General features: G+C 38.5%; 1 protein-coding gene across 2 annotated transcripts in view; it reads left to right on the top strand.

The window, feature by feature from the left end:
- PHKA1 (phosphorylase kinase regulatory subunit alpha 1) overlaps positions 1-24,717 on the top strand; it is a 130,791-nt gene that overhangs the window by 47,584 nt on the left and 58,490 nt on the right. For both annotated transcript variants that reach the window (XM_003805252.6, XM_003805251.6), the window contains exons 9-14: positions 6,356-6,409; positions 7,757-7,879; positions 10,166-10,261; positions 11,045-11,152; positions 13,226-13,304; positions 19,200-19,334. In XM_003805252.6, the coding sequence (XP_003805300.3) occupies positions 6,356-6,409; positions 7,757-7,879; positions 10,166-10,261; positions 11,045-11,152; positions 13,226-13,304; positions 19,200-19,334 (595 nt within the window). The remainder of the gene's footprint in view (positions 1-6,355; positions 6,410-7,756; positions 7,880-10,165; positions 10,262-11,044; positions 11,153-13,225; positions 13,305-19,199; positions 19,335-24,717) is intronic.

The following is a 24,717-nucleotide window of genomic DNA, read 5'->3' as shown; positions in this document are numbered from 1 at the left end:
TTGTTTATCTTTACAGTTTGGTGGTTTTCTGTAGTGATAAGGCTTGATTCCTTTCTCTTTCTCTTTCTCCTTTCTGTATGTGCCCTTTCTGTATGTGCTCCTTTCTGTATGTACTAGTGAGTTTTATACTTTTGCATGTTTTCATGATGATAGTTATCATACGTTCACTTCCAGTTGTAGAACTCCCTTAGGCATTTCTTGTAAGGCTGGTCTAATTCTGGGTATAGTGTTCTTGCCTGACAGATTTTTTTTTTTTTCAGCTCTTAGAATATATCATCTCATTCTCTTCCAGCCTGTGAGATTACTATTGAGAAATCTGTTGCTAGTCTAATGAAGATTCCCTTATATGTAACTTTATGCTTTTCTCTTGCTGTTTTTAAAATTTTCTCTTTGTCTTTGACTTTTGACATTTTGACTATAATGCACCTTTGAGATAACATTTTTTGGTTTGAATCTATTTGGGAACTTTGAGTTTCCTGGATCTGGATATCCATATTTTTCCCAAGAATTGGGAATTTTTCAGCTATTATTTCATCAAATAGGTTTTCTGCACATTTTCCCATCTCTTGTCTTTCTAAAACTTCCATAATGTGATTATTTGTTTGCTTTATGGTGTTCTGCAAGTCCTATAGGCTTGTTTCATTCTTTTTTATTCGTTTTTTTTTTGTATGCCTGGTTTATTTCAAAAGATCTGCCTCCAAGTTCAGAAATTCTTCTGCTTGATCTCATCTGTTGAAGCTCTCGATTGTGTTTTTTATTTCATTAATTGAATTCTTCTGCGTTAAAGTTTGTTTTTTAAATAATATCTGTTGAATTTCTCATCAGATCATGAATTGTTTTCCTGATTTTATTATCTATCTTTATTCTTTTATATCTTGCTGGGTTTCCTTAAGATCATAATTTTGAGTTTCTTTTATAACATTTCATAAATTTCCTTTTCTTTGAGATCTGTTACTAGATAATTATTATGTCCCTTTGGATGTGTCATGTTTCCTTGCCTTTTCATGTTTCTTGTGTCCCTGAATTGATATATGCACATCTGGTGGAGCAGGTACCTCTTCCAATTTATGGAGCAGCTTTGATAGGGAAAGACTTTCCTGGAGATGGGTCCTAAGGTGTTGGTTTAGGTAGGATACACTGGCTTTGGTTCTAGGTGGACACAGTTATTATAGTCTCTGTGCAGTTTCTTGAGCTGTAATCCACATAATTGATGTTTGTGAGTACCTCAATGGCCTAGGCTGCAGGAGTTGTGAGTGTGGTGGGTAGCTTTGCTAGGGGTGGGCTCCTGAACAGACTGATTTCTGGGCCTGGGGTGTAGACATGCATGAGGAGAAGGGCTGCCAGACTGTTTTTCTAGCCAAGGTCATAGGCACATGGCAGGTCAGCTGGTTCAGAGACTGGTTTGCCAACCAGGGGCAGGGCTGCTGGGCTATTTCTGTGCCCGGGGGCATGGGACTTGGGAACTGGCTTGCCAGGGGTGGAGCCACTGGGCTGTTTCTCTGACCAGGGACATGGGTCCGTCAGGCTGTTTGTCCGTCAGGCTGGTCCAGGGTTGGCTTTCTACTATGCAGGACCAGAGTCATGGCCATTCCTGGGGCCAGGCTTCGAGCAGCTGAGGTCATGGCACTGCAGCCACCTGCGTGGGGTTGGTGAAATGATGGCAAAGAGTCAAGGTTGGAGAGGCACAATGGCTACTGGCCCCCAGAGTAGAGGGGCCAACTACTGCACTCCTGCAGTAGCTCCAGTTTCAAGATGGCACTGTACTGCAGCAGCTTTGGTCATGAGAAATAGGAAGTGCACAACATGTACTTGTACTCTGGAGTGATATAGTTGTGTGAATTCTAGGCAGCTCCCCAAACTGGGCTCAGCACTTGGGAGGACTGTAGGATTCTCCTATAGTAAGGACTGCAGGTGTCTGGGCTGGCAATGAGGGACGGTGGGAGCCTTTTGCTTACCTTTTCCCTGCAAGGGGAAGTCCCTCCTGTCTCTGAGCCAATCCCAATAGGGGAGATGGGGCAGCAGAGCCACGGTGCCTCGCTCTCCTCTCTATGCTGCCATCCTGGGCTTTTCTACTTCACAGGGTTCTTGCTGCCAGTCACTTGCTACACCACAGTGCTCTCCCTCAGACACTCCACTTGAATTTTAGTTGTTTATTAGTTGTTTTGGTCCTTTTTTGTGGGGAAGACAAGCACCAGGCACCTCTAGTCAGCCATCGTGCTCTATGTTGATTCTTTTTTTTTTTTTTTTTTTTTTTTGGTCAGTACATTCCAAACATGTGTAACCAATGAACATGGCCTAGGAGTTTTTTTTTGTTTTTTTTTTAATTGGTATTCACTTCAGTAACTTCAATCCACAGATACAAGCAGTATATAACCAGAAAGTTACAAGTAAACACAGATTATACATGCACATTTCTGTACAAAGGTCACATGTGCAGGTACATGAATTAGAAGCGTGCATCTAGGATTATGGCCAAACTGTTTTTAAGAGGCAGAAATATAAAATTACATCTTGAAAATATGAAGAGGTGGTCTACACACTTCAAAAATCAAATGTTGCTTACACCAGAGATGTATGACGATTATAGGATTCAAGTGACAAGCAATAAGATCTCAAAAATTAGTACTGGTCAAAGAGAATGGGAATATTTTTACGTTTCACTGAAAATATTGACTACTAGAATACAAAATCTAGCAGGAACTCAGGGAAAAAAATACAAAATCTAAAGCCAATTACTTAATATTTCTTATTACCTAAACAACAGCATGACATTTACCGAAAACTGCACCTGCATTTGAATTGCCAATCTCATTTTAATGAAGTTCTCCAAAAATGAAATGCAACCAAAAAATGGTCAAACTCCAAATGAAAAGTTTGCAAGGCTCAGATTAAAACATGGAATGTTTCAGATGAAAGTAATAAAAATACTATTGGTTTTGTTCTTTATTAAATGGAATCAAATACTGACATTTCTTTGAAGCTTGGAACTGCTAAATTTCATTTTCCCAAATGGTTCTGCATTTTTTTCTTAGTGGTGCAGGTTGTCTTAAGTAGCTTATGAAGTCAATCTCTACAAATAACTTCTATAAAACAACTATTCATTAATCGTATGTATTTTTTTGCTATAACACTTAACACATGAACAGACATTATTTCTCCACCAAAACAAAAGAGTACAATAGTTTTCTTCTGTCAGTATTGTATTTAAAAAAGGTTAACATTAAACACAAAGAACCATTATTTTCTTTGAAACCGTTAAATCTTCTTGCACATCTTAAGTTGCCTTCTTCTGTCTGCATTCTTCTGCCAATTTATTCAGAAATTTATTTAATTTCTCATAATGAGGAAGGCTGCTGCAATGAGTATTCTTTGCAACTTCTTTTGTATAAAAGAGTGAACATAGCTTACCATAAAGCCCTGTTTTAGGTATCACATAGTCTATACCAACAGGAACATTGGGCTGTTATGGTCCAATTCTATACTCATCTGGGATTGTATAGTCCTCCTTGTTCTCATCACTTTGGCCATCTGCATTTTCACTTATGTTGATTCTTAGATGCATTTTACTAAGTGAAAAAAAGCCAAACCTCAAAGACTACATACTACATGATTCCATTTACATGACACTCTGGAAAAGGCAAAACTATAGGGAGGAAAACAGATCAGTAGTTGCCAGAAGTTGGGAGGACAGATTGTCTATAAAGATACAGCACTAGAGAATTTTGAGGGTGATGGAATGGTTCTCTATGGACTTATGCTGGTGGACACATGACTATATGTTTGTCAAAAGCTAAGGAATTGTATGCCACAAGAAGTAAATTTAAAGAATCAACCAGGGTGTGTCAAGAAAGATGGAATTCAGACTGAAAAATGAGTCTAATTACATTACAAATGAATCAAGTAACCACACTAAAGGGTATGGAAAAGAAACGAGCTGACCTAAGTCTTGGAAAACAGTGTTTTGACTAGATACTGCAAGCCTAACCTAAAGACAAAAATAACTGTATACACACACTGTACTCTAGTTCAGGGGTTAGCAAATTACAGCCTGTGGGCTGGCCATCTGTTGTTATAAATAGAGTTTTACTGGAACACAACCATGGTGTATTTACATATTGTCCATGGCTGCTTTCAAGGTACAACAGCAGATCTGAGTAATTGCAACAGATGCTGTATGGTCTGCACAATCTAAAATATTCACTACCTGGTCCTCTATGAAAAAGTTTGCCAACCCCTGCTCTAGTTGATAAATTTGTTTCTCAAAGGGGTACTGGTTGGCAATTCTGAAACTACTTTATCTGTACAGTAAGGTTGACCAAATAAGTAAATATGTAGTAGATACAGTGGGTAATGAGACCTAGGTTTCTCACTGTTACACATAGGGAATGGGAAAAGCCTAGAATGAACCTTGTGATGTTGGATTGGAGAAGGTAGTATCAGTATGAAGTGTGTGTGTGTGTGTGTCTGTGTCTGTGTGTGTTTAATATAGGGATGTGTGTCTTCCTATATGTGTTTCCTAACTTTGTCTACTGAGAGGGCCCAGAGGCAATGAGTACACCTAGTGTCCAAATGTTGGTTTCTAAATGTCATTCTCAATGAAAGGACTTAGGGCTCCTTGGAGAAGTGGTTGATTTGACTGGGGCAGGGAGGATACAAGGGGAGCCTGGAGTTTCATATGGTTCTAGAAAATAAAGAGGTACTCAGAAAAGTATGGAACATGTCAAAGGAACACAGGAACCATCTGAAAAGTGCTTCTAATGGCCAAAGCAGAAAAAATTTGAACAATAAAATAACTATCATAGTATTGGATTATAACCCAGAGAATAAATGAAATGTCCATAAGTCCATACTGATATAAATAAATAACTGAAAAATGAATAAATAGGAAAGAAGACAGATCTCCCTAATAGGAGAATGTCAGTTAATAAATGCTAAAGGAATAAAGGAAATACAAAATTGCCATTAGACAAACACAAGAATAACAATTATTTCAGGAGAAATCTACTGATGGATGCTAAAACCAGTAGACAAAAGCTTAAGCATAAAGAGGATGTTCGAATAGTCTCACAGTATCTCCCCCAAAATATTTAATAGTTACAAATGGAAAATTACAGTGGAGAAATTCAGCAGACACCACTTTAACCAAGTGATCAGGGTTAACATCACCAGTAATAGGACACATTGACATCATGTACTCTCTCATACAATGCACTGAGAAGGGCACATCACTTCTGTGGTATCCTTCCCAATATGCATAACCGTACTCTGATCATGAGAAAACATCAAACAAAACCAAATCGAGGGGCATTCTACAAAATAACTGATGAACACTCTTCAAAAGTGTCAAGGTCATTAAAAACAAGGAAGGACTGAGGAACTGTCATAGATTGGAGGACACTAAGGAGACATGATGACTGAATGCAATACGGGATCCTGAATTGGGTCCTAGAACAGAAAAAAGGACAACTGATGAAATCCAAATAAGTTATGGGCTTTGGTTAATAGTATCGTACCAAAGTTGTTTTTTTTTTTTTTTTTTGAAACAAAGTCTCACTTTGTCACCAGGCTGGAGTGCAGTGGCAGGATCTCGGCTCACTGCAACCTGTGTCTCCCAGGTTCAAGCGATTCTCCCACCTCAGCCTCTTGAATAACTGGGACTACGGTCACGTGCCACCACGCCTGGCTAATTTTTGTATTTTTTTGTAAAGACAAGGTTTCACCACATTGGCCAGGCTGGTCTCGAACTCCTGACCTCAGGTGCCTCCCGCCTCAGCCTCCCAAACTGCTGGGGTTACAGGCATGAGCCACTACACCCAGCCACCAAGGTTAATTTTTTAGTTTTGGCAAATTTCTATGGTTATATAAGATGTGACTATAATGGAATGGTGGTTGACAGGAATACTGGGATTCTCTGTACTGTTTTTGCAACTCTTCTGTAAATCTAAAATTATCTCAAAATTTAAAAAATATGTGTTTTTTAAAAAAGCTTATGGAGTCTTATGATTTATGAGCTGTATGTGTCTTATGAACAGGACCACATAGATTAGTAATTATGCTGTCAGACTTACCCTAGGTGGATAGCCATGGAGAGGATACTGTTAGGAACACTGCTTTAGTGAAGAGCCTGTCACTTTGCCTTCACTTGAAATCACATTGCTGAAATCTGTTTCTGCTGCTGGATTGATTTTTTGGTTTTAAGCATTATTATATTATTATAGGTTTTTTGGTTTTAAGCATTATGCCTTTATCGGTGATAGGTTGGTGGTACATATAGATGTTGCAAGGATGTATTTCTGATTAATTACATGGCCGTACCAGTGTACAAGCTGCTGACCTTTTTTCTTTGCATTCCCAGGGTCGTTATGGTTGCTGTCGCTTTCTACGAGATGGATATAAAACTCCTAAAGAGGTAGGTTTCTTTTCTCCAAAATGAATCCAAGGTAGAATGGCCACTTCTACCTGCAGCCTCATTCAGAGAAAATATTTACCTCACTGATGGTACTTATAGAGATCACTAAGTAGGATAATGATAACTGATGTTTGCTATATTTGTTGAACTTGGCTTAGCTGCCAAGTTCTCAGTTTGTAGGCCTTTCTGGATTAAGTAAAATAGAGGAAGGTTTAGTCCTTCCACCTCTTGCATTGGTTAGTTTCAGGAAAGAACTACAGATACATGGTAAAATCAGCGGATGAAAGCTTATACAGAAATAGTATTTGCATTGTCTCAAAGTATCTCTCCCAAAATATTTAACAATTACAAAGGGAAAAATCTTTCCATCAGTAGATCTTTCTGGCCCCACATTCCACCTCTTGTAGTTGGTTAGTTCTAAACAGTACTTGATTTTGAAAAGTTTACGTTCCCTTTATTCAACTAGTCAAAAGTTCACCTTGGAAATATCAATGAGAAAAATTCAGTATTATTAAAGGGATTGAACAGTCAATATGAAGCACTTTCACTGGTAATGGAAACATTGTTTAAAGCTTAGATTTGATGTTTGAGAGACATTATGGATTTTTTTAAATCATCGAGCTCAAACTCTTCTGGTCTACTTCCTCTCTTCCACTTTATTTTTTAGCCTTGAATTTGACTTCTTCCCCTATCAGTGTACTAAAATTATATGTTCTGAAACATCATCATAAGCTCTTAAATGACCAATCCAATAGCCTTTTCTGAATCCTTATTCTCCTTGACTTCTCTATGGTACCTCACTTTTTACCTAGCCCTAAATTCTCTTGAAATTCTTTTCCTATTTTAATTTTCCCACTAGACTATCCTGATTCTTCTCTTTCTGTTATTCCCTTGCCCCACTCTGAGGGTTTACCAAGATTCCATTCTTGAGCAGTTTGCTCATTTCATTTAGTGCTATTTCACAAAGCTCATGTGTAACTTGTACTTCATATGTCACCTCTAGGAAAATGATTCCCAAACCCTCATCTCTAGTTGCCCTTCTAAACATTTCTACTTGTATGTCCTGTTATTACAAAAAACTTAACAAATATAAAACCAAACTGAACTTTATTGCAAACCAATCTTATTTCTTCATACACCCTCTTGTGATATCATTGCTATCCCAATTCCGCTAGTTAGAAGTCGCATCATAGAGTACTTGCTAAGGGAAGGGAGTATGTTCATGCTCTGCTTCCTGAACACCTTCTCTAAAACAATCAGTAATGAAAGCCCGTATTATAATACCTCTGAGCTAAAGATGTACATCTAACCTCTGAGTGATGACAGACTTTATTGTGTTTTTACTAGGATCCCAATCGTCTGTACTATGAACCAGCTGAGCTGAAGCTATTTGAAAACATTGAGTGTGAATGGCCATTGTTCTGGACATACTTTATTCTTGATGGGGTCTTCAGTGGCAATGCAGAACAGGTAATAAGCTGGGGAAAGAGTTTTCAGCAGAATGTTTTTGTTATATCTTCTTACAGCTAATAGTATACCAACCCTGTGTCCAGTTGGAAGTCTTCCTAATAGGGGAGAGACAGTTGTTCCCTACAGGCTACTAGTTGAGGGCACTAAGAGTAAAAAGACCTGGATTATTTTTTTCTTCTTTTTAAAAAAATTTTGGTTTCGGCCGCGTGCAGTGGCTCACGCCTGTAATCCCAGCACTTTGGGAGGCCGAGGCGGGCGGATCACGAGGTCAGGAGATCAAGACCATCCTGGCTAACAGTGAAACCCCGTCTCTACTAAAAATACAAAAAATTAGCTGGGCGTGGTGGCAGGCGCCTGTAGTCCCAGCTACTCGGGAGGCTGAGGCAGGAGAATGGCGTGAACCTGGGAGGCGGAGCCTGCAGTGAGCCGAGATCGCGCCACTGCACTCCAGCCTGGGCGACAGAGCAAGACTCCGTCTCAAAAAAAAAAAAAATTTTTGGTTTCACTCCTGACCATTGAGTGCCCAACTATTATCATTGACTTCTTCAGTTTCTCTATACATAATGAAAATAGTTTTTCCCCATTCATTAAAGAATATATTCCTAAAAGTATTTGAATTTCACAGATAAAGACATGTTGTAAATGCAACGTACAGTCAGTTCTGCTATAATGATACCTATGCAATCTTTTTTTGTTGTCATTTTTAAGACAGGGTCTCTCACTCTGTTGCCCAGACTGTAGTGCAGTGGCGTGATCATGGCTCACTGCAGCTTCGATCTCCTGGGCTCAAGCACTCCTCCCACCTCAGCCCCCCGAGTCACTGGGACTATAGGCACATGCCACCACATTCAGCTATTTTTGTTTGTTTGTTTTTTGTAGAGACGGGCCTCGCTGTGTTGCCCAGGCTGGTCTGAAACTCCTGGGCTCAAGCTATCCCTCCTGCCTCAGCCTCTCAAAGTGCTGGGATTACAGGCATGAGCCACCACACCCAGGCCATATGCATTCTTTAAAAATCACCATGCTATGCATATTTAAGAAATAAAAACTACAGGGCTTATGAGAAAATGGGGTAAGGAGTGCAGCACATAAAATGTAACCCATACAAAATGATAGGAACCTAATAAAAATAATAGTATCATGGCTTTATACATGGTAAATAGTTAAGAAATACATAAATACCACAGTAGTTACCGTACTTTCACCTTAAAAAAGACCCAAAGTTTGCTTGTGCAAGTGTGTACCCAAGTTCTCACCAGCTCACCCACCTGGCTCTCATGCCCACTACATAATGTGCAAGAGGAAGAGAACAAAAGAGGGATTAAAAAGAGTGAGAGAAAACAGAGAAAAAGAGCATAAAACAGAGAGGAAAATTTTTTTAAAAGGCTGAGAAGAAAGAGGTAGAAAACCGAAGAGAGGGCAAGGCATGTGGCTGCATATCCAGGGTGGCCATCAGAGGATTGCAGCTTGTAAGTTCAGTAGTGGTGAAAGGAGTGTTATCTGAAATTGGACAGAAAGTAGTAAAAACAGATGTGAATAGGTACAGTTCATCATTCTCCTGAGATGTATGCATGTGTGTTTTGTGTATTCTTACATGGCCCAGTTCAGCTGAGTAAATTCTCAGTATGAAATTGTGCATAACCAAACATGAAATTCATGTTATACTCAAATTTTTCCCTAATATATCAGAAGCATTGGAACAAATTTGTTTACAAAGAAAGTGTTATAGCAGAACTGACTATTTTTTTTTCATCATAAATTACAGTTTTGGGTTTTGTTTTTTTTTTTTTTTACATTTTATATATTGCTAAGCTTTAGCAAATGGTTAAGCACAGAACATAAACTTGACCATAATAGAACCTAATTTGGCAGGTAGAAATGCAGTTTTAAGACAATACATCCTCAAATCTAGAAGCTATACTTAAGATATACATAGTGGAACAAGACAGGCCTTTGGAAGCAGACTGCCATGGCTACACCCTGGACTCAACTGTGTACTTGCTCTGATCTTCCACAAATTTACAACCTCTTTGAGATAATTTCCCTGTAAAAAGGCCTTAATTACACATAGCTCCTAGGATAGTTTTTAAAGTTAAATGCATTAAAGTATGCAAAACTCCTAGCATAATATTTGGCCTATAACAAGCATTTAGTAAATACCCTTTCCTTTCTATTTTACTGGGTGAATAAGCTCCTTTGCAATAGGACCTTCTTTGGCTGCAACCTTCTCCTGGGTCCCCAAAGGGACTCTCTGTAAGTCTTTTTTTCCTGCCTTTCTTTTATCTGCAGGTTCAAGAATATAGAGAGGCTCTTGAAGCAGTCCTCATCAAGGGCAAAAATGGAGTCCCACTTCTGCCAGAGCTGTACAGTGTTCCTCCTGACAGGGTGAGTCAGACAGTGCCATAACATGTAGCTGATAGAGAAGAGGAGCAGTACCTTGATCAGACTACCTCATTTGAGTCAAATAATTTTTAATCTTATTTTGTTGTTCTGAAAGCTTGTCTTTAGGTACAGGACAACATAAGTATGATTTTATTTCTTCAAAAATAAAATTTTAAAGCAGTCTCAATGATGGTACTGTTGCACAGTCAGACAAGGACAAGACCAAACCTTAATCTTGAGAATGATGTAGAGATCACTAGGAAAAACTAGGATGATGTTCTGTGTGGACTCTCAAGATTTGGTATTCTCTATTTTTAGGCCAGTAATCCCGGATTGTTTTAATAGATCAGTCTTGGAAAATGAATATGTCTTGTTTTCAGACTGTCATTTTCCCAAAATGCCAGTCGGGTGTAACATTGTTCCTCTTCTCCACTGCAAAAGAGCATTAGACATGGAAGAGAATAGTCTTCCATTCCGGTGAGAATGAGTAGAATAAGCTCCCAGCAACATCAGCAGCACCACCTGAGAGCTTGTTAGAAATAGATTTCAGGCCCTACCTCGTACCCACTCAATCAGAATCTGCATTTTAACAAGATCCTCAGGTGATCTGTATGCACATCACAGTTGGGGAGCACTGCCCTAGATTATAGTGATAGTGCTTCACTTTTCAGTGCATTGCATATGTAGCTACATAGGGTATAAATTACAATCCAGTCCACCTTTTTATTATCCAGTATCTTAAACCTTCTATTATTCCTCATCTGGCCTCTTCATCTTTTCTTTTAGGTCGATGAAGAATATCAGAATCCTCACACTGTGGACCGAGTCCCCATGGGGAAATTGCCTCACATGTGGGGTCAGTCTCTATACATTTTAGGAAGCTTGATGGCAGAGGTAAGAGGAATCTTCAAGGCTGTCCCACTTTTTTCTGCCTTAAGTCACCATAATAATCAGATTTTTAAGTAGCTCATTAAATCTGAAGGATGTCTTCTGCCTTTTGCACTTTGCCTTAATTACAGTTTTCCTCCAGGTCTTCAGAGTAGGGAGCATGGCCAACCCTCACAAAAAGCTCTTGCTGCCTGGCAACCATGTCCCTCATGCTGCCCGGGGCTCCCTACTTTGGCAGTGTATTTGGAACTGCTCAGGCCCCAGATCTATCCCTTTCAAAACTTCCCTCAGTGCCCTGCCTGGTGACTAACAGATGCATTTGTGCTTAGCTAGTTAATTACTGATAATGGATTAAGTGCTAATGCTTCCAAGCAACATGTTTCATTCTTTAACTAAATTAACTGATATTTTTAGGTGCCGTGATAAGTGACTAGGAACATCATGACTTTTTTTTTCTTTGCTTGGGTTTTTATGTTTGTTTGTATTTTGTTAAGGGGCTCTCTAAATGTTCCTTATATCAGATTCTGTTGAGATTGCCCTTAATGAGGCATTTGGGAGTTTCTGACTTTGTGTCCACCTTCTTTGTGACATTTTGAGCCTGCACAGAGGCATTCTGTTTCTCAGAAGTTTTTCATATCATCTGGCAAGTCTACTTCCCCACTCTATGTTATTTTGATAAGATATAACCCAGGCTCCTAGAGGATCAAGAGTGGGACTTAACTATCCTATCTGAGTCAGACTCTTTGACCTGTTTATGTATAATCACTGATTTTTGCAGCTGTTTTGTTCATTTTCCTTGTGTGGCTGTGGCCATGGCTGTTTGATTACTCTTAGTCGACATTACTAAATGAGTCTAGCAAAAGTGGGCAGAATGGTTTGTTTAAGTACCTTACCTGTTGACTCTCTCATTCAATTAAAATAAAGTAAAGGCATTGATAAAAAGAATACCACAGTGATTGGTATTCTCTTTTTTTCTTTTTTTAAAATTGATTTTATTTTATTTTACTTTTTGAGACAGAGTTTCACTCTTGTTGCCCAGGCTGGAGTGCAATGGCACGATCTCGGCTCACCACAACCTCCGCCTCCCGGGTTCAAATGATTCTCCTGCCTTGGCCTCCCAAGTAGCTAGGATTACAGGCACGCACCACCATGCCTGGCTAATTTTGTATTTTTAGTAGAGATGGGGTTTCTCCATGTTGGTCAGGCTGGTCTCGAAAGCCCAACCTCAGGTGATCCGCCCTCCTCAGCCTCCCAAAGTGCTGGGATTACAGGCGTGAGCCACCGCGCCCGGCCAGTGATTTGTATTCTTAAGGAAAAAATAGGTGAGTTCATCCCATTTCATAAAGGGCAGAAACTCAAGTCAAAAGATTTCTGATGTGCAGAAGGCATAGTAGATACATGAACAAATGAGAATACAGCAGGACTAATGGCTTAAATTACTGATAACCTCTGTGATCTAATCATCTAATCATATGTATATCCAGAGAAGATAGAGGAATAACCAGAAAACTTTGTTTATTTATAATTTATACCCAGCTGGGTGCAGTGGCTCATGCTTATAATCCCACCACTTTGGGAGGCCAAAGCGGGAGGATTGCTTGAGTCCAGGAGACCAGCCTGGGCAACATAAGTGAGACCTTGTCTCCATGAATAAACTAATTAGCCAGGCCTGGTGGCACACGCCTGTGGTCCTAGCTACTTGGGAGGCTGAGGTGGGAGGATCACTTGAGCCCAGGAGGTTGAAGCTGCAGTGAGCCATGATTGCACCACTGCACTCCAGCTTGGGTGACAGAGAAAGACCCTGTCTCAAAAAAAAAAAACAAATTATACCCTACATATTTATACCCTACCTAAAAAAGAATTTGTGGCAGCCAATAGCAATTAACTCTGGATAAAAGGAATTGTGGTGTGAATTTCGGAATTCAAACATTTTCATACAGTGAAGGCATTTGTTTCCTTTCTACACCTGTCTCTTGAATGTTATGGTGCAAGGTTATGGGCATAGGGATGTTGTTTTCCCTCAAATATTAGTTTCTCTTTTGAGACTTAATAATCTGTCTTTTTATGGTTTTTCTTTAGGGATTTTTAGCCCCTGGAGAAATTGATCCCCTGAATCGCAGGTTTTCTACTGTACCGAAGCCAGATGTTGTGGTTCAAGGTATGTATTCTTATTCCCAGTGGAAGAAACTTTATATTAAAGGTCTGGTTATGGGCAGAGATCTTTAGGCTAGTAAATTATGACTTTATTCTATATGTTGCACTTTATTAGGCTTCAAAATGTATACAATGAACTTTGTTCGGTTTGGTTTCAAAATGCTGGTTATCTTAATAATAAACAAATGAATGATGTTCTATGTCAGATGACTCCAAAATATTATTTGACACCCTTAACCACTCCTTATATCTGGAAATTATTTTCTTTTCATTGTCATAACATTTTAGCCTCCTGGTTATCTCTGCTTTTTCTCTGACCACTCCTTCTGTGCTATTTCTACTGTACTTCTTTCTTTATATATCCTTCTAATGGTTCTGCGCTTAGTATTTTTTTTTTTTTTTTGAGACGGAGTCTCTTTCTGTCACCCAGGCTGGAGTGCAGTGGGGCAATCTCGGCTCACTGCAACCTCCACCTCCTGGGTTCAAGCAATTCTCCTGCTTCAGCCTCCTGAGTATCTGGGATCACAGTCGCGCACCACCACGCCTAGCTAATTTTTGTATTTTTAGTAGAGACGGGGTTTCACCATGTTGGTCAGGCTGGTCTCGAACTCCTGACCTTGTGATCTGCCTGTCTCGGCCTCCCAAAGTACTGGGATTACAGGCGTAAGCCACTGCGCCCGGCTGCACTTAGTCTTATACTCTTGTCTTTCTGTATTTACACTCTGTATTAGGTAGCTAAGCCTGCCTCCTTCATAGTAAATTTGCTTCCATGGCCCCAACTATTACCTCTTTGGAGAATACTCCAAACTTTTGTTTTTATTCCTAACAATTTACTTAAATTTGGGACATCTACTTTCTGCAGAACTCTAGGCTGAGTTCTATAAACATGTTAAGAATTCTAGTCCCAATATCTATAAAACTTCTGTGCCATTTACATTTCAAACACAAAACTGACCTCTTTTATCTCCATCCCATCCTTTTCCTCTCCTAAGAAATGCAAATCGTTCTACCTTCCTTATTTCTCTCGATGATATCACCATTATTCTAGTCTCTTAGGGTAGAAGACTTGAGGTAAGTTTTTACTCTCTAACATCACAATCCAATGTGATGTTGTGAAACTCCTTTGAGATGTCTCCAATCACTTGACTTTGGGGTTGGTTCTATATGGAAAATAATCTCGTGTGTTTTCTAAATTTTCTTATACTTGGCATCCCATGTGGTCATACAGGTAGTTCTTGCTTATCAATGTATATAGCAAACATTATATAAAAGTCATTACTCTTCCCTTCCCATGAGAGATCTTGTTCTCCTTTGAGGTTTATTCCACCTGTCTATGTTGATCTCCTGGTTGCTCTAATTCATTCTTTGAAGACTTTGAGGCTTGGCTACAGCCTTCCTCTTCCTCTCCAAATCCTGCCATAGAACTAGATTTTAGCATTGACGTCAGTGCAGTCTAACACTTCAGTCTCAAAGTTCTAGATATCCATAACTCTAGTGACCTTTCCTTCTACCTATACTTTTAGCCATTCACTCAAAGGACCAAACTTTAAGGCTCTTTCACTTCAGATACCTGAAATTCCAATATTCTACTCTGTGATCATAGTCATAACATTATTTCAACTTTCTTTTTCTTCCCTTTACCCTTGTTTCTATTTTCCCCTAGTTTACCCTTCTCTACCTCATGGTTGTTCATCTAAATCTCCCAGTCACCAATGCACCATAATTTCTGTTAGAACCACTCGAAAAATCACAGCCCCAGGTCAGTGTTACAGTCTGCATTTTCTGATCCTATACCTGGCCTGCTAAAAAGCTATTGGGGAAAAAAAAAGACACAAATGAGCAGAGTGGTGGCACTGGAAATCGTGGTCTCCAACTCAGCTAGGTTTACAGTGCCTCCTGTTCATCCTTGTTCTTGTTAGTCAGCATTTTCATACTTCTCAACCACTATTCCACACCTTCTCTGTTTTCAATCCCCACCTCTTTTTTTCAGCCTAATTCTTGGCCTGCTGCTTCATGCCTGACAATATTCTGATCTTTGTCAGTGTCTCAGCCCTCCCCACCCCTACAGTCTTACCTATCCTTGCCTCATTTTCTGCAATCTCAGGAAAAGGGTTTCTTCTCCTATTCAAGGACAAGTCTTCCTTCTGATGTTTGATCATTATCTTCTTCCCCAGCATTCTCTAGAAACTTACTCTTTCCTGGAATCCTCAAACTCTCCCATTCTGTTGGTTCTATTTTGTTTAGTCTACTGACATGTTCATCTCCCTCTAGTTACACTATATAGCTTCTTTCTTTCTCATCCAAACTTCCACTTTTTTATCTTCCCTTTATTCTGCAGTATTTTGTAGTCTGGCTTACTACTATGAAAATGATCTTGCTTAAGTTACCAGTGACCTTTGTATTGCCAAATTTGGTAGGTACTTTTTAATCTGTATCTTACTGGAGTATTTAATCTGTATCCCATGTCTTCTATGATGCCATACTCTCTTGAATTTCCTTCAACCTAGATTAAGCACATTTCTTTCTCATTCTGGTCTTCCTCTTCTTCTTTGCCCCCTAACTATTAGTATTTATGAGAATTCTGTCCTTAGCCCACTGCTCTTGCTTCTATAAATATTTCTTTCTGTTCCTCAGCCTCCTCCTATTCCAACCTTTTCCCTCTTCCCTTTTCCCTCTTTCCACCTTCTTACTTCTTCCCTCACTCTCAGAAGATGATCTCACCTCCTATACCATAGACGAAATACAAGCCATGATGTAAGAACTCCTCCACTTCACCCTCAGTTTTTCTTCATTTGCCCATGTCTTTTATGTTGGCATTTTCCAAGGTTATATTCTAAGTCCGCTTCTCCTTTTCTCTATATATTCTCCTTGACCCATCTCATCTCTTTCTATGCTAATGACTCCTGAATCTGTATCAGCTTCCTTTAAGGTAGCCTCACTTGGGTGTCTCACTTGCCCTGTAAATTTATTCAACATGTCTAAAATTATTCAGCTATACCCTCCTAGTACTACATCACCCATACCTGCTTTTCCTCCTATATGCCTGTGTCATTAAATGACACACCATCCTCCCAGTTACACAAGTAAATACCTAGGGAATCCTCTCTCTCATCTCCTACATTCAACAGTTAACAAGTTCTGGCTGCTTTATTTCCTAAATAATTCTGAGATCCATCCAGTTTTCTCCAGTACCAATATCTTGATCCTAATGGAGGTAGTCAACATCTCTTCCTTGCATTACTGTAGTAACTTTTTTTTTTTTTTGAGATGGAGTCACTCTGTCGCCTAGGCTGGAGTGCAGTGGCGCAATCTCAGCTCACTGCAACCTCTGCCTCCTGGGTTCAAGCAATTCTCCTGCCTCAGCCTCCGGAGTAGCTGGGATTACAGGCACGCACCTCCACACCTGGCTAATTTTTTTTTATTTTTAGTAGAAATGAGGTTTCACCATGTTGGCCAGGCTGGTCTCGAACTCCTGACTTCAGGTGATCCACCCACCTCTGCCTCCCAAAGTGCTGTGATTACAGGCGTAAGCCACAGCGCCCGGCCCTGTAGTAACTTTTTAGCTGGTCTCTCTGTCTTACTACAGTCTATCAGTTTATTCTCTGTCAATCTGAATGTACTATTTTTAAGGTACAGGTATTAATATGGTATTCCTCTGATTATGCCTCTACAAGGGCTTCCCATTGGCAGTCTCCTTAATATGATTTACAAGACCCTTTAGATCTAGCCCCGACCCCATCTCCAGCTTCATTTTTTATCACTGCCCCTTTATGCTACATGTTCCTGTTATAAAGGGCTTTTTATAATTCCTAGCTCTGCCTTGTTTTCTGTTCCCTTGAGCCTTTGCCCATGCTATTTCTTCTGTCTGGAACAATTTGTTCCTTACCTTTACCATATCCTGTTGCAGGTTAACTTCTATTCAGGCCTCTAGGAGGACTCTGTAGCCGTCTCATTTTTTCCATGTAGGGATCATGTCCTTAACATATGGCAGTGCCTAGCACATAAGAGGCACTAAATAAGAATTTTCTAAATATTTTATAAAACAAAAAAATGAGTTGCTTGGGTTGAAGGTACTCCTGGGGCCCCAGAGTATTGTTCACTTGACTGTCCTTCAGTCCCCTCTACTCTTACAATCAATTCCCATGAAGAATCCTAAGGCTCAGTAGAAAGCAGTTTGGAAAGCATGGCCCAAAGATGAAATACAAAATCCTTCAAGTGATGCATATGCCCTTCACGATGCTCTAACTCCTGTCTATCTTTCCAGATCCATTTCTTTTGCCACTATGCAAGGTATATTATGCTACAGCAATATTGAAGTGTATGTGGTTCTTCCCACCTCCCTCTATACATGCAGCCATGCTGTTTTTCATCTCTGTGCTTGATAAGTTCATTCTGGACTCTCTTCCTAGAAGGGCTATATCCTTCCTAATCCCTTGTTTCTCCTAGCTAACTTATTCATTATTTCAAACTCAGTTTAGGCATCAACACTTTGCAGAAGACTTTCCTGATACTACTCCTCCCAACCCCACACTACCTAGGTGTCACTCCTGGATGGTCTCATAAAGTTTTGTGCACTTATCTCTATATACCTAGCAGGTCATTTTACAATCCATGTGTATGCCACTTCGGTTACACTGTGAGCTCCTTGAGGGAAAGACTAATTTATCCATTTCTGTATCCCCAGTGACTAGCATAGCACCTCATCCATTGAGGTACTTAATAAATGTTTACTAATGAATGAATGAATTGCCATATGTTTTTTCCTGGACTGTCCTCAGCCCCCTATCATTCTTCCTCTGCATATTTTTCCCTGAAGAATCTCTTTTATTTTCATGTTTTCAGTTAGAAGTAATCAAGATGGTGTTATGTCCAGGGGACTCTGTGATCAACATATCCTGCTATCCTGGCCCAGACAACAGCAGCCCATTAGCATGAGGTTCCCAAGATAGAAAAATACACAAAGGATAATGGCAAAGGAAGGCAAAGTAGCACTTTGTTAACTAAGCCTTTGCTTCAAAAACTCAATGTAGAAAATAATGGTAAGCCAAGCAGTGCATTCTTTTTCCTGTGAACAATCCATCACATCTACCAGCACTAGAGGAGCAGGAGTAGAGGGCACATTTGCCACAGTTGCTTAGTGTCAAGACAGCTAAAGCCTCAATTGGATTACTGGCCCCCAGCCAGGTGTCTGTTCCATATAGCGAAAGTGAAAAGAAGAATCAGGAAGCTGGCCTAGCCTCCTCTCTTGTAGTTGGGCTTCCTACTTCAGTGACAGGAGTATAAGAGGAAGAAAAGAGAGCTGTCCAGGCTTGTCAGGCTCTGAATCTAGAGAAGTTTCATCCCCCATCTCTCCCCAGCACCCCCTACCTGCCACCTAAAAAACACACAATTTCAACTATAATACCTTCTATATGTTGATGACTCAAATTGTTATCCCCAATTCACCATGCCTTCTATCATTCTCTAGCTATAGGCAACTCTTGTCATTAGGGTGTTCTTTATTACCCCCACATACCTGGCTCTGACCTTAGGTTTACTGATACAAAAGAACTCGGGGAATCAGTTTTTACCAAAGCTATACCAAATCTCATGATGGATTTTTCTCCCATTTAAACATGGAATCTTAGATATAAAAAGAGTGTGGTATTCTCTAGGAGCACATAAGTATTTAGGCAAAAAGCAAAATCTAATGCTCTAGTCTTGAGATCTTTTCATTTTCCTTTTCCTTTTAGATAATATTATTTAGCATGATACTTATTTTATCAAAGTTCCTCAATAACTGTTGATTTCCTCCCATTTCCTTTTTTTCTCTTTAAAAGAAATTATATAACTTGAGAGATTGTTAAGTTGCTATTGAAATAAAATTTTCTGTTGACCTCATCTTCTTTGTCTCCTCTAGTCTCCATTCTAGCTGAAACAGAAGAAATCAAGACCATTTTGAAGGACAAGGGAATTTACGTGGAGACCATTGCTGAGGTATACCCCATCAGAGTACAACCAGCTCGTATTCTCAGCCACATTTATTCCAGCCTAGGTAAGGAGATTGGCCAGCCTGCTAGAATCAAAGCATTATTCATTATAGGCTGGTTTCCATCCTTTTTTCTTCTTCATGATTGTGTATTGCTTTATTAAGCTGGATCTGAGAAGGAATTTAGAGTCTCTAGAATCCAATTTTCTTACCTTCTCTATTCTGAGCAGGCCTGATAATTTTAGGTGTGTTTTATGAACCCTTTGGGTACATAAGGCATGACTATTATCAGCCAATATTGTATCTTTATTCCAAGTGTGTGCTTAAATAACATGTTCTCTCCTTTCTTGGAGCCTATACCTCTTTTTCAAATACTTGCTTATTTTATATGGAATGATAGCCAAGGAACTTGTTTTTAGGTCTTTTATACTTTGTCATTTAATGAACTAGTTGATAATATAAAAGATTCCTTAATATAATACTTATTTTTAATTAGTACTTATTTTTTTAATTAATTCACATATTAAACTTAGTGATAGATTTTTTGCATTAAACAAATTACTATATTGTTATCTAAAAGAAATTCTAAACTACTCTTGTGGAAGACTGAATAATGACTCCCCAAAGATATACAAGTCCTAATTCCTGGAACCTATAAACCTTAACTTATATGGCCAAATGGACTCATTTGAGATAGGGAGATTATCCTGGATTACCCAGGTGGTCCCTAAATGTAATCACAAGTGTCCTTATAAAAGGAATCAGAGGAAGACCAGACTATAAAAGTAGGAGATGTGACAACAGAAGCAAGAGATTATAGTGATAAGGCTATGAGCCAAGGAATGCCCACATCATCTAGAAGCTGGAAGAGGCAAGGAATAGATTCTTCCCTGGAGCCTCCAGAAGGAATCAACCCTGCTGACACTTTGGTTTTGATTTTAGTCCCATAATGCTCATTTTGGACTCATGATGCCAAGAACTGTAGAAGTATAAATCTGTGTTGTTTTAAGCCACCAAGTTTGTGGTAATTTGTTATAGAACCAATAGAAAAGTAATACAATCTTAAACCACAAGGGAGTAGATTTGTAAAAGATTGGATCTTAGGTAGTGGATTGCCACTTACAAACCCAGAAGTTAGTTTGTATATGTGTGTGCGCGCGCGTGTGTGTGTGCGTGTGTGTGTGTGTGTGTGTGTTTACTTTTTTATCACCCAAGAATGGTATGTTAGTAATTACAGTTAAGGCAAGTATTCCCAGCTTAAAACCAGTCTCCTTCCCTTTTCTCTGGCACTTAACTCCAGTCACTTAATTTCTTTCTCTAAATTGAGAGGGAATCAACCAAGGAGGAAAGGACCAAGAGTCAGAGCTGACTTTTGTCTGTCTCTAGGAACATATATTTAATGCCAACAAGGCTTGAACTCCTTGCATTCCGGAGCTATTAACATGGCATCTGGCTTTAGGAGTATATGGATTTCTTTCTTCCATCTTAGCTATGATGTAGGAATGTCCCTTTCCTAAAAATTCAAATATAACATGATTAGAATTTTCTAAAGAAACTTTGCTTTAAAAAGATAATGAAAAACTAAAATATATACACATAGAAATTAACAAATTTGTTGAATATGTCTCAGATCCTAATAAATTTCTAAAATCTAGCCACAAATTAGCTTGAATATTATAAAATACTCCTGGTTCCCTCTATTTACTCAACCCTAACTGAGGTAAATACCAAGTCAAGGCTCCTGAAACTTCTGAGGCTGATTTGGGTGGATGCTTTGCTAGGTGGGTTACATACCTCACCCCTTCCCAGAACCTGCTTCCTGTTTTTATTTTTTTTGGCCATTCCCTGTCACCCCAGACCTATAATGCACTTCTAGCCTCCAGATACTAGTCCACTAGCACTAAATCCCTTGAGATAAGGAAGGTATTTCCCTATTTAGCCAACATTTTACCCACTTGAGTACTAGTTGATCTTACAGTCACCTTCTTTGTAACTCTTAGAAGTCTCTGCAGTAATGGGTTTATGCAAGTCCTGTTGGTGATTTTGACCTGATTCTCTCTGGCTCTCACTCAAAAGTTAATAGGTTAATTTTACCCATTGCCTCATTGCATCTATTATTCTAAATCGGCATATCTTACTGGGAAACAGGTAACTTCTAAGCTCTGGGCCATCATTTATGGAATCTGCCTGCCTCACATCAGGTCTCTCCAACAAATAGAAGCAATCTCCTTACTATTTACTTTTTCAAAACCTAGACTCCATCTTGGGCCTCTTACTAAGTTCTTATTTTCTAGCCAAAGGAAATAAAAACTTAATGATGATCAAACATTCCAAGGACTCAAGTGACAAGTGGACATTTATCTTCCTGATACATTCTTTCATTTGCTTCATTCATTCATTGATAAGCATTTATTGCTCACTTATTATGTACCAGGCACTGGGCTAGATGCTATGGAAGACATAGCCATGCAACTAAATAATCACAGTACAATCTTATAAATGCTATGACCATGGTGTTACATATAAAACACAGAAGAAAGGGGATAGATTTGCCTGGGGAAGTCAGGAAAAGCGTGATAGATGAGGCAACATTTGATAACTTATCAGTCAGATGAGTGACTATTCAAAATTCTATTATTGCAACAGTTTCACAATAAAAAAATTGCCCTAAGGGTATGTCAAATGACAACCATAATTCCATGAAGGAAAAAGGGCTATTTCTTTAACAGGTGTATTTGTTTATATATGTTAACTAAACAGAGTTCTCTTTCTCCCCTCAAATGCTCAGTATTTCATTGTCAGTTCCAAAACATTTTTTTTATTTTTTTAAATTATGAGATTAATCAACTTTGTGAAAGTAAGAACTTAAAATATTAAGTTCAAATCTTTATGTAATGCTAATTCTTTTCTAATCTTAGTGCATATAGATACATTTTAATAGTTATCTTTAACATGCCTATATTCACTTGTGTTCTGTTTGTTTTCACTTATTCTCTCATGATGCATTTCCACATTATTGAAATAGCTATATAGTATTTCATCAAATCAAAGTAATTGTTTCCTGATTATTAGCTGAATATTTTCAAGAATTTTTATCCTTCTATAAATGCCTTTATATAGACCACTGTTTTCTTAATTGTATATTCTCAGTAAAGGGATTCTGGATAAGCTTGTGAACAGCTTTTTAGCTCTTGTTACATGTTGCCAGATGATTATTTACAAAGACGAACTAATTCATAGTGACATAACTAAGATATAAAATATACCTTTCTTTTTTACTACCCCACTAACATTGGAGTTTTATTTATTTTTGTTAGATAAGTAGGTTTTAGTATGTATAAATTATTTTAATTTTCTATCTTTAATTCCCAGGGACCTGTACGTTTTTCTATTTTTGCTTTACCTCTTTTTTTGAAACTATGTGTCTACAATTGCTTGCTTATCTAATAGGATCTGCACATTTCTGTATATATTTATCAATTATTTATATTTTATGGTAAGCTTTTATCAGTGAGACTTATATATATTTCCTAGTCTGTTACTTTCTTTTAGATAATTATTTTCTTGCCTGTGTACAAATCTTTAAATATTAGATACATCCATTTTATCAGATATATTTTTCAGTCCTTCAAGAATTATGAATTTATCTCCTAATTCTATCTGAATAAGTATGCTATTCTGGTTCTCTCCAAATTTCATAAGTTGTAAGTTATCTGATTACAAATTGGTATGTATGCATTGACTGCAGGGAACTGGAAAACAGACAAGCACAAAGGAAAAAGATAACAATCGCCTGTAATTCCACCACTCAGAGGAAGCCACCTTTTATTTTGGCATATTTGTTTCCAAACATTTTAAATAAAATAAGTACAAACATGTTTTTAGAAAAATGATATCATTAAGAATGGATTTTGCATTCTGTTTTTCTTGAAAAATAACGGTATATGATAAACTCTGTTACATTTTGGTGAGTAGCCACCTACAATCCAGTTTGATAGCTGTATTAACGTAATTTCTTCAAAAGTTATTTTCATAAATAGCCTTTTTCTGTTAATTTTGCAAATCGTCTCCTTATATTCTTTTGCCATTTTTCTACTGGATACTTGTTGATTTCTTACTGATTTCCATGAGGTATTTTTAAATATATTAGGGATACTGACACTTTCTCTTCCACATGTTATTGAAATATTTTGCTATTTTGTTATTTGCCCTTTAATTTTGTGCTGCTTTTCATGTATAGAAGTTTTATATTTTATGTAGTAAAATTTTCTCTTTTTTTGGATTCTTTCCTTGCTGTTACACTTAGAAAGATAGTCCCATCCCTAGGTCAAATACATTTTCACTGCATTTTCTTTGTTATTTATGGTTACAATTTTACATTTAAGTCTTAGGCTATAATATTAATTTTAGTTTATCCAATGAGGTAAAAATCTGACTTTTTGCCAAATAACCAATCGTTCCAGCACTACTGATTGAATAGTTCTTATATAGGTTGTTTTGAAGTTCCACCTTTATAATTTACTGTACATGCATATACTCACTCACATGTGTGGATACTTTTAATCTTACTTTTTGGTGCTGCTGATCACTGTTTCTTCTTTCCTAGTACTATATTTTTTAAGTTATCATAGTTTCAACCTCACCAATGGTGAAAATGTAAGATAAAAGAATAGTGCTATGTAATTTTTTGCCCATCAATTTTACAAAAGGTAAGATTGCCAATATCCAGTGCTGATGAATATGTGGAGATGTGGACACTCTCAGCACTCCTGGTAGTGTAAATTAGAGGCAGGTAGGCATTACCTATAAAAAAATGTAATGCACATGTCTTTGACCAACAACCTTACTTCTAGGAATCTACCCTTTTCTTTTTCTTTTTCTCCCCCCAAGATGGAGTCTTGCTCTTGTTGCCCAGGCTGGCTGGAGTGCAGTGGCGCGATCTCGGCTCACTGCAACCACCGCCTCCCAGGTTCAGCTGATTCTCCTGCCTCAGCCTTCCAAGTAGCTGGGATTACAGGTGCCTGCCACCATGCCTGGCTAATTTTTGTATTTTTAGTAGAGACGGGGTTTCACCATGTTGGCCAGGCTGGTCTCGAACTCCTGACCTTGTGATCTGCCCACCTTGGCCTCCTTCCCAAAGTGCTGGAATTACAGGCGTGAACCACTGCACCCAGCCCAGAATCTATCCTATATAACATTCGTACAAGTACACAAGGGCATATATTCAAGGATGTTCACTACATTATAATCTGTGGTGGCAAAACAACAATTAGAAGTACTATAATGTGTATAAACAAGAATGGTAGAATTATGTATATTATATCATAGCTAAAAAGGTAGACTTTCAGCTTCCAGCTGTGATGAAATAGCTTGTATTGGGCTGTCATACTAAGAATAATTGGAATGGCTGAATTTTAAAAATGAAGGTGAGTGAAGGCTTCAGAGAGTA

This window comes from Pan paniscus, chromosome X (assembly GCF_029289425.2).
Source record: "Pan paniscus chromosome X, NHGRI_mPanPan1-v2.0_pri, whole genome shotgun sequence".
NCBI classification, from domain to species: Eukaryota; Metazoa; Chordata; class Mammalia; order Primates; family Hominidae; genus Pan; species Pan paniscus.
Note: the sequence above shows the minus strand (reverse complement) of the source record. Positions and strands in the feature narration are given on the sequence as shown.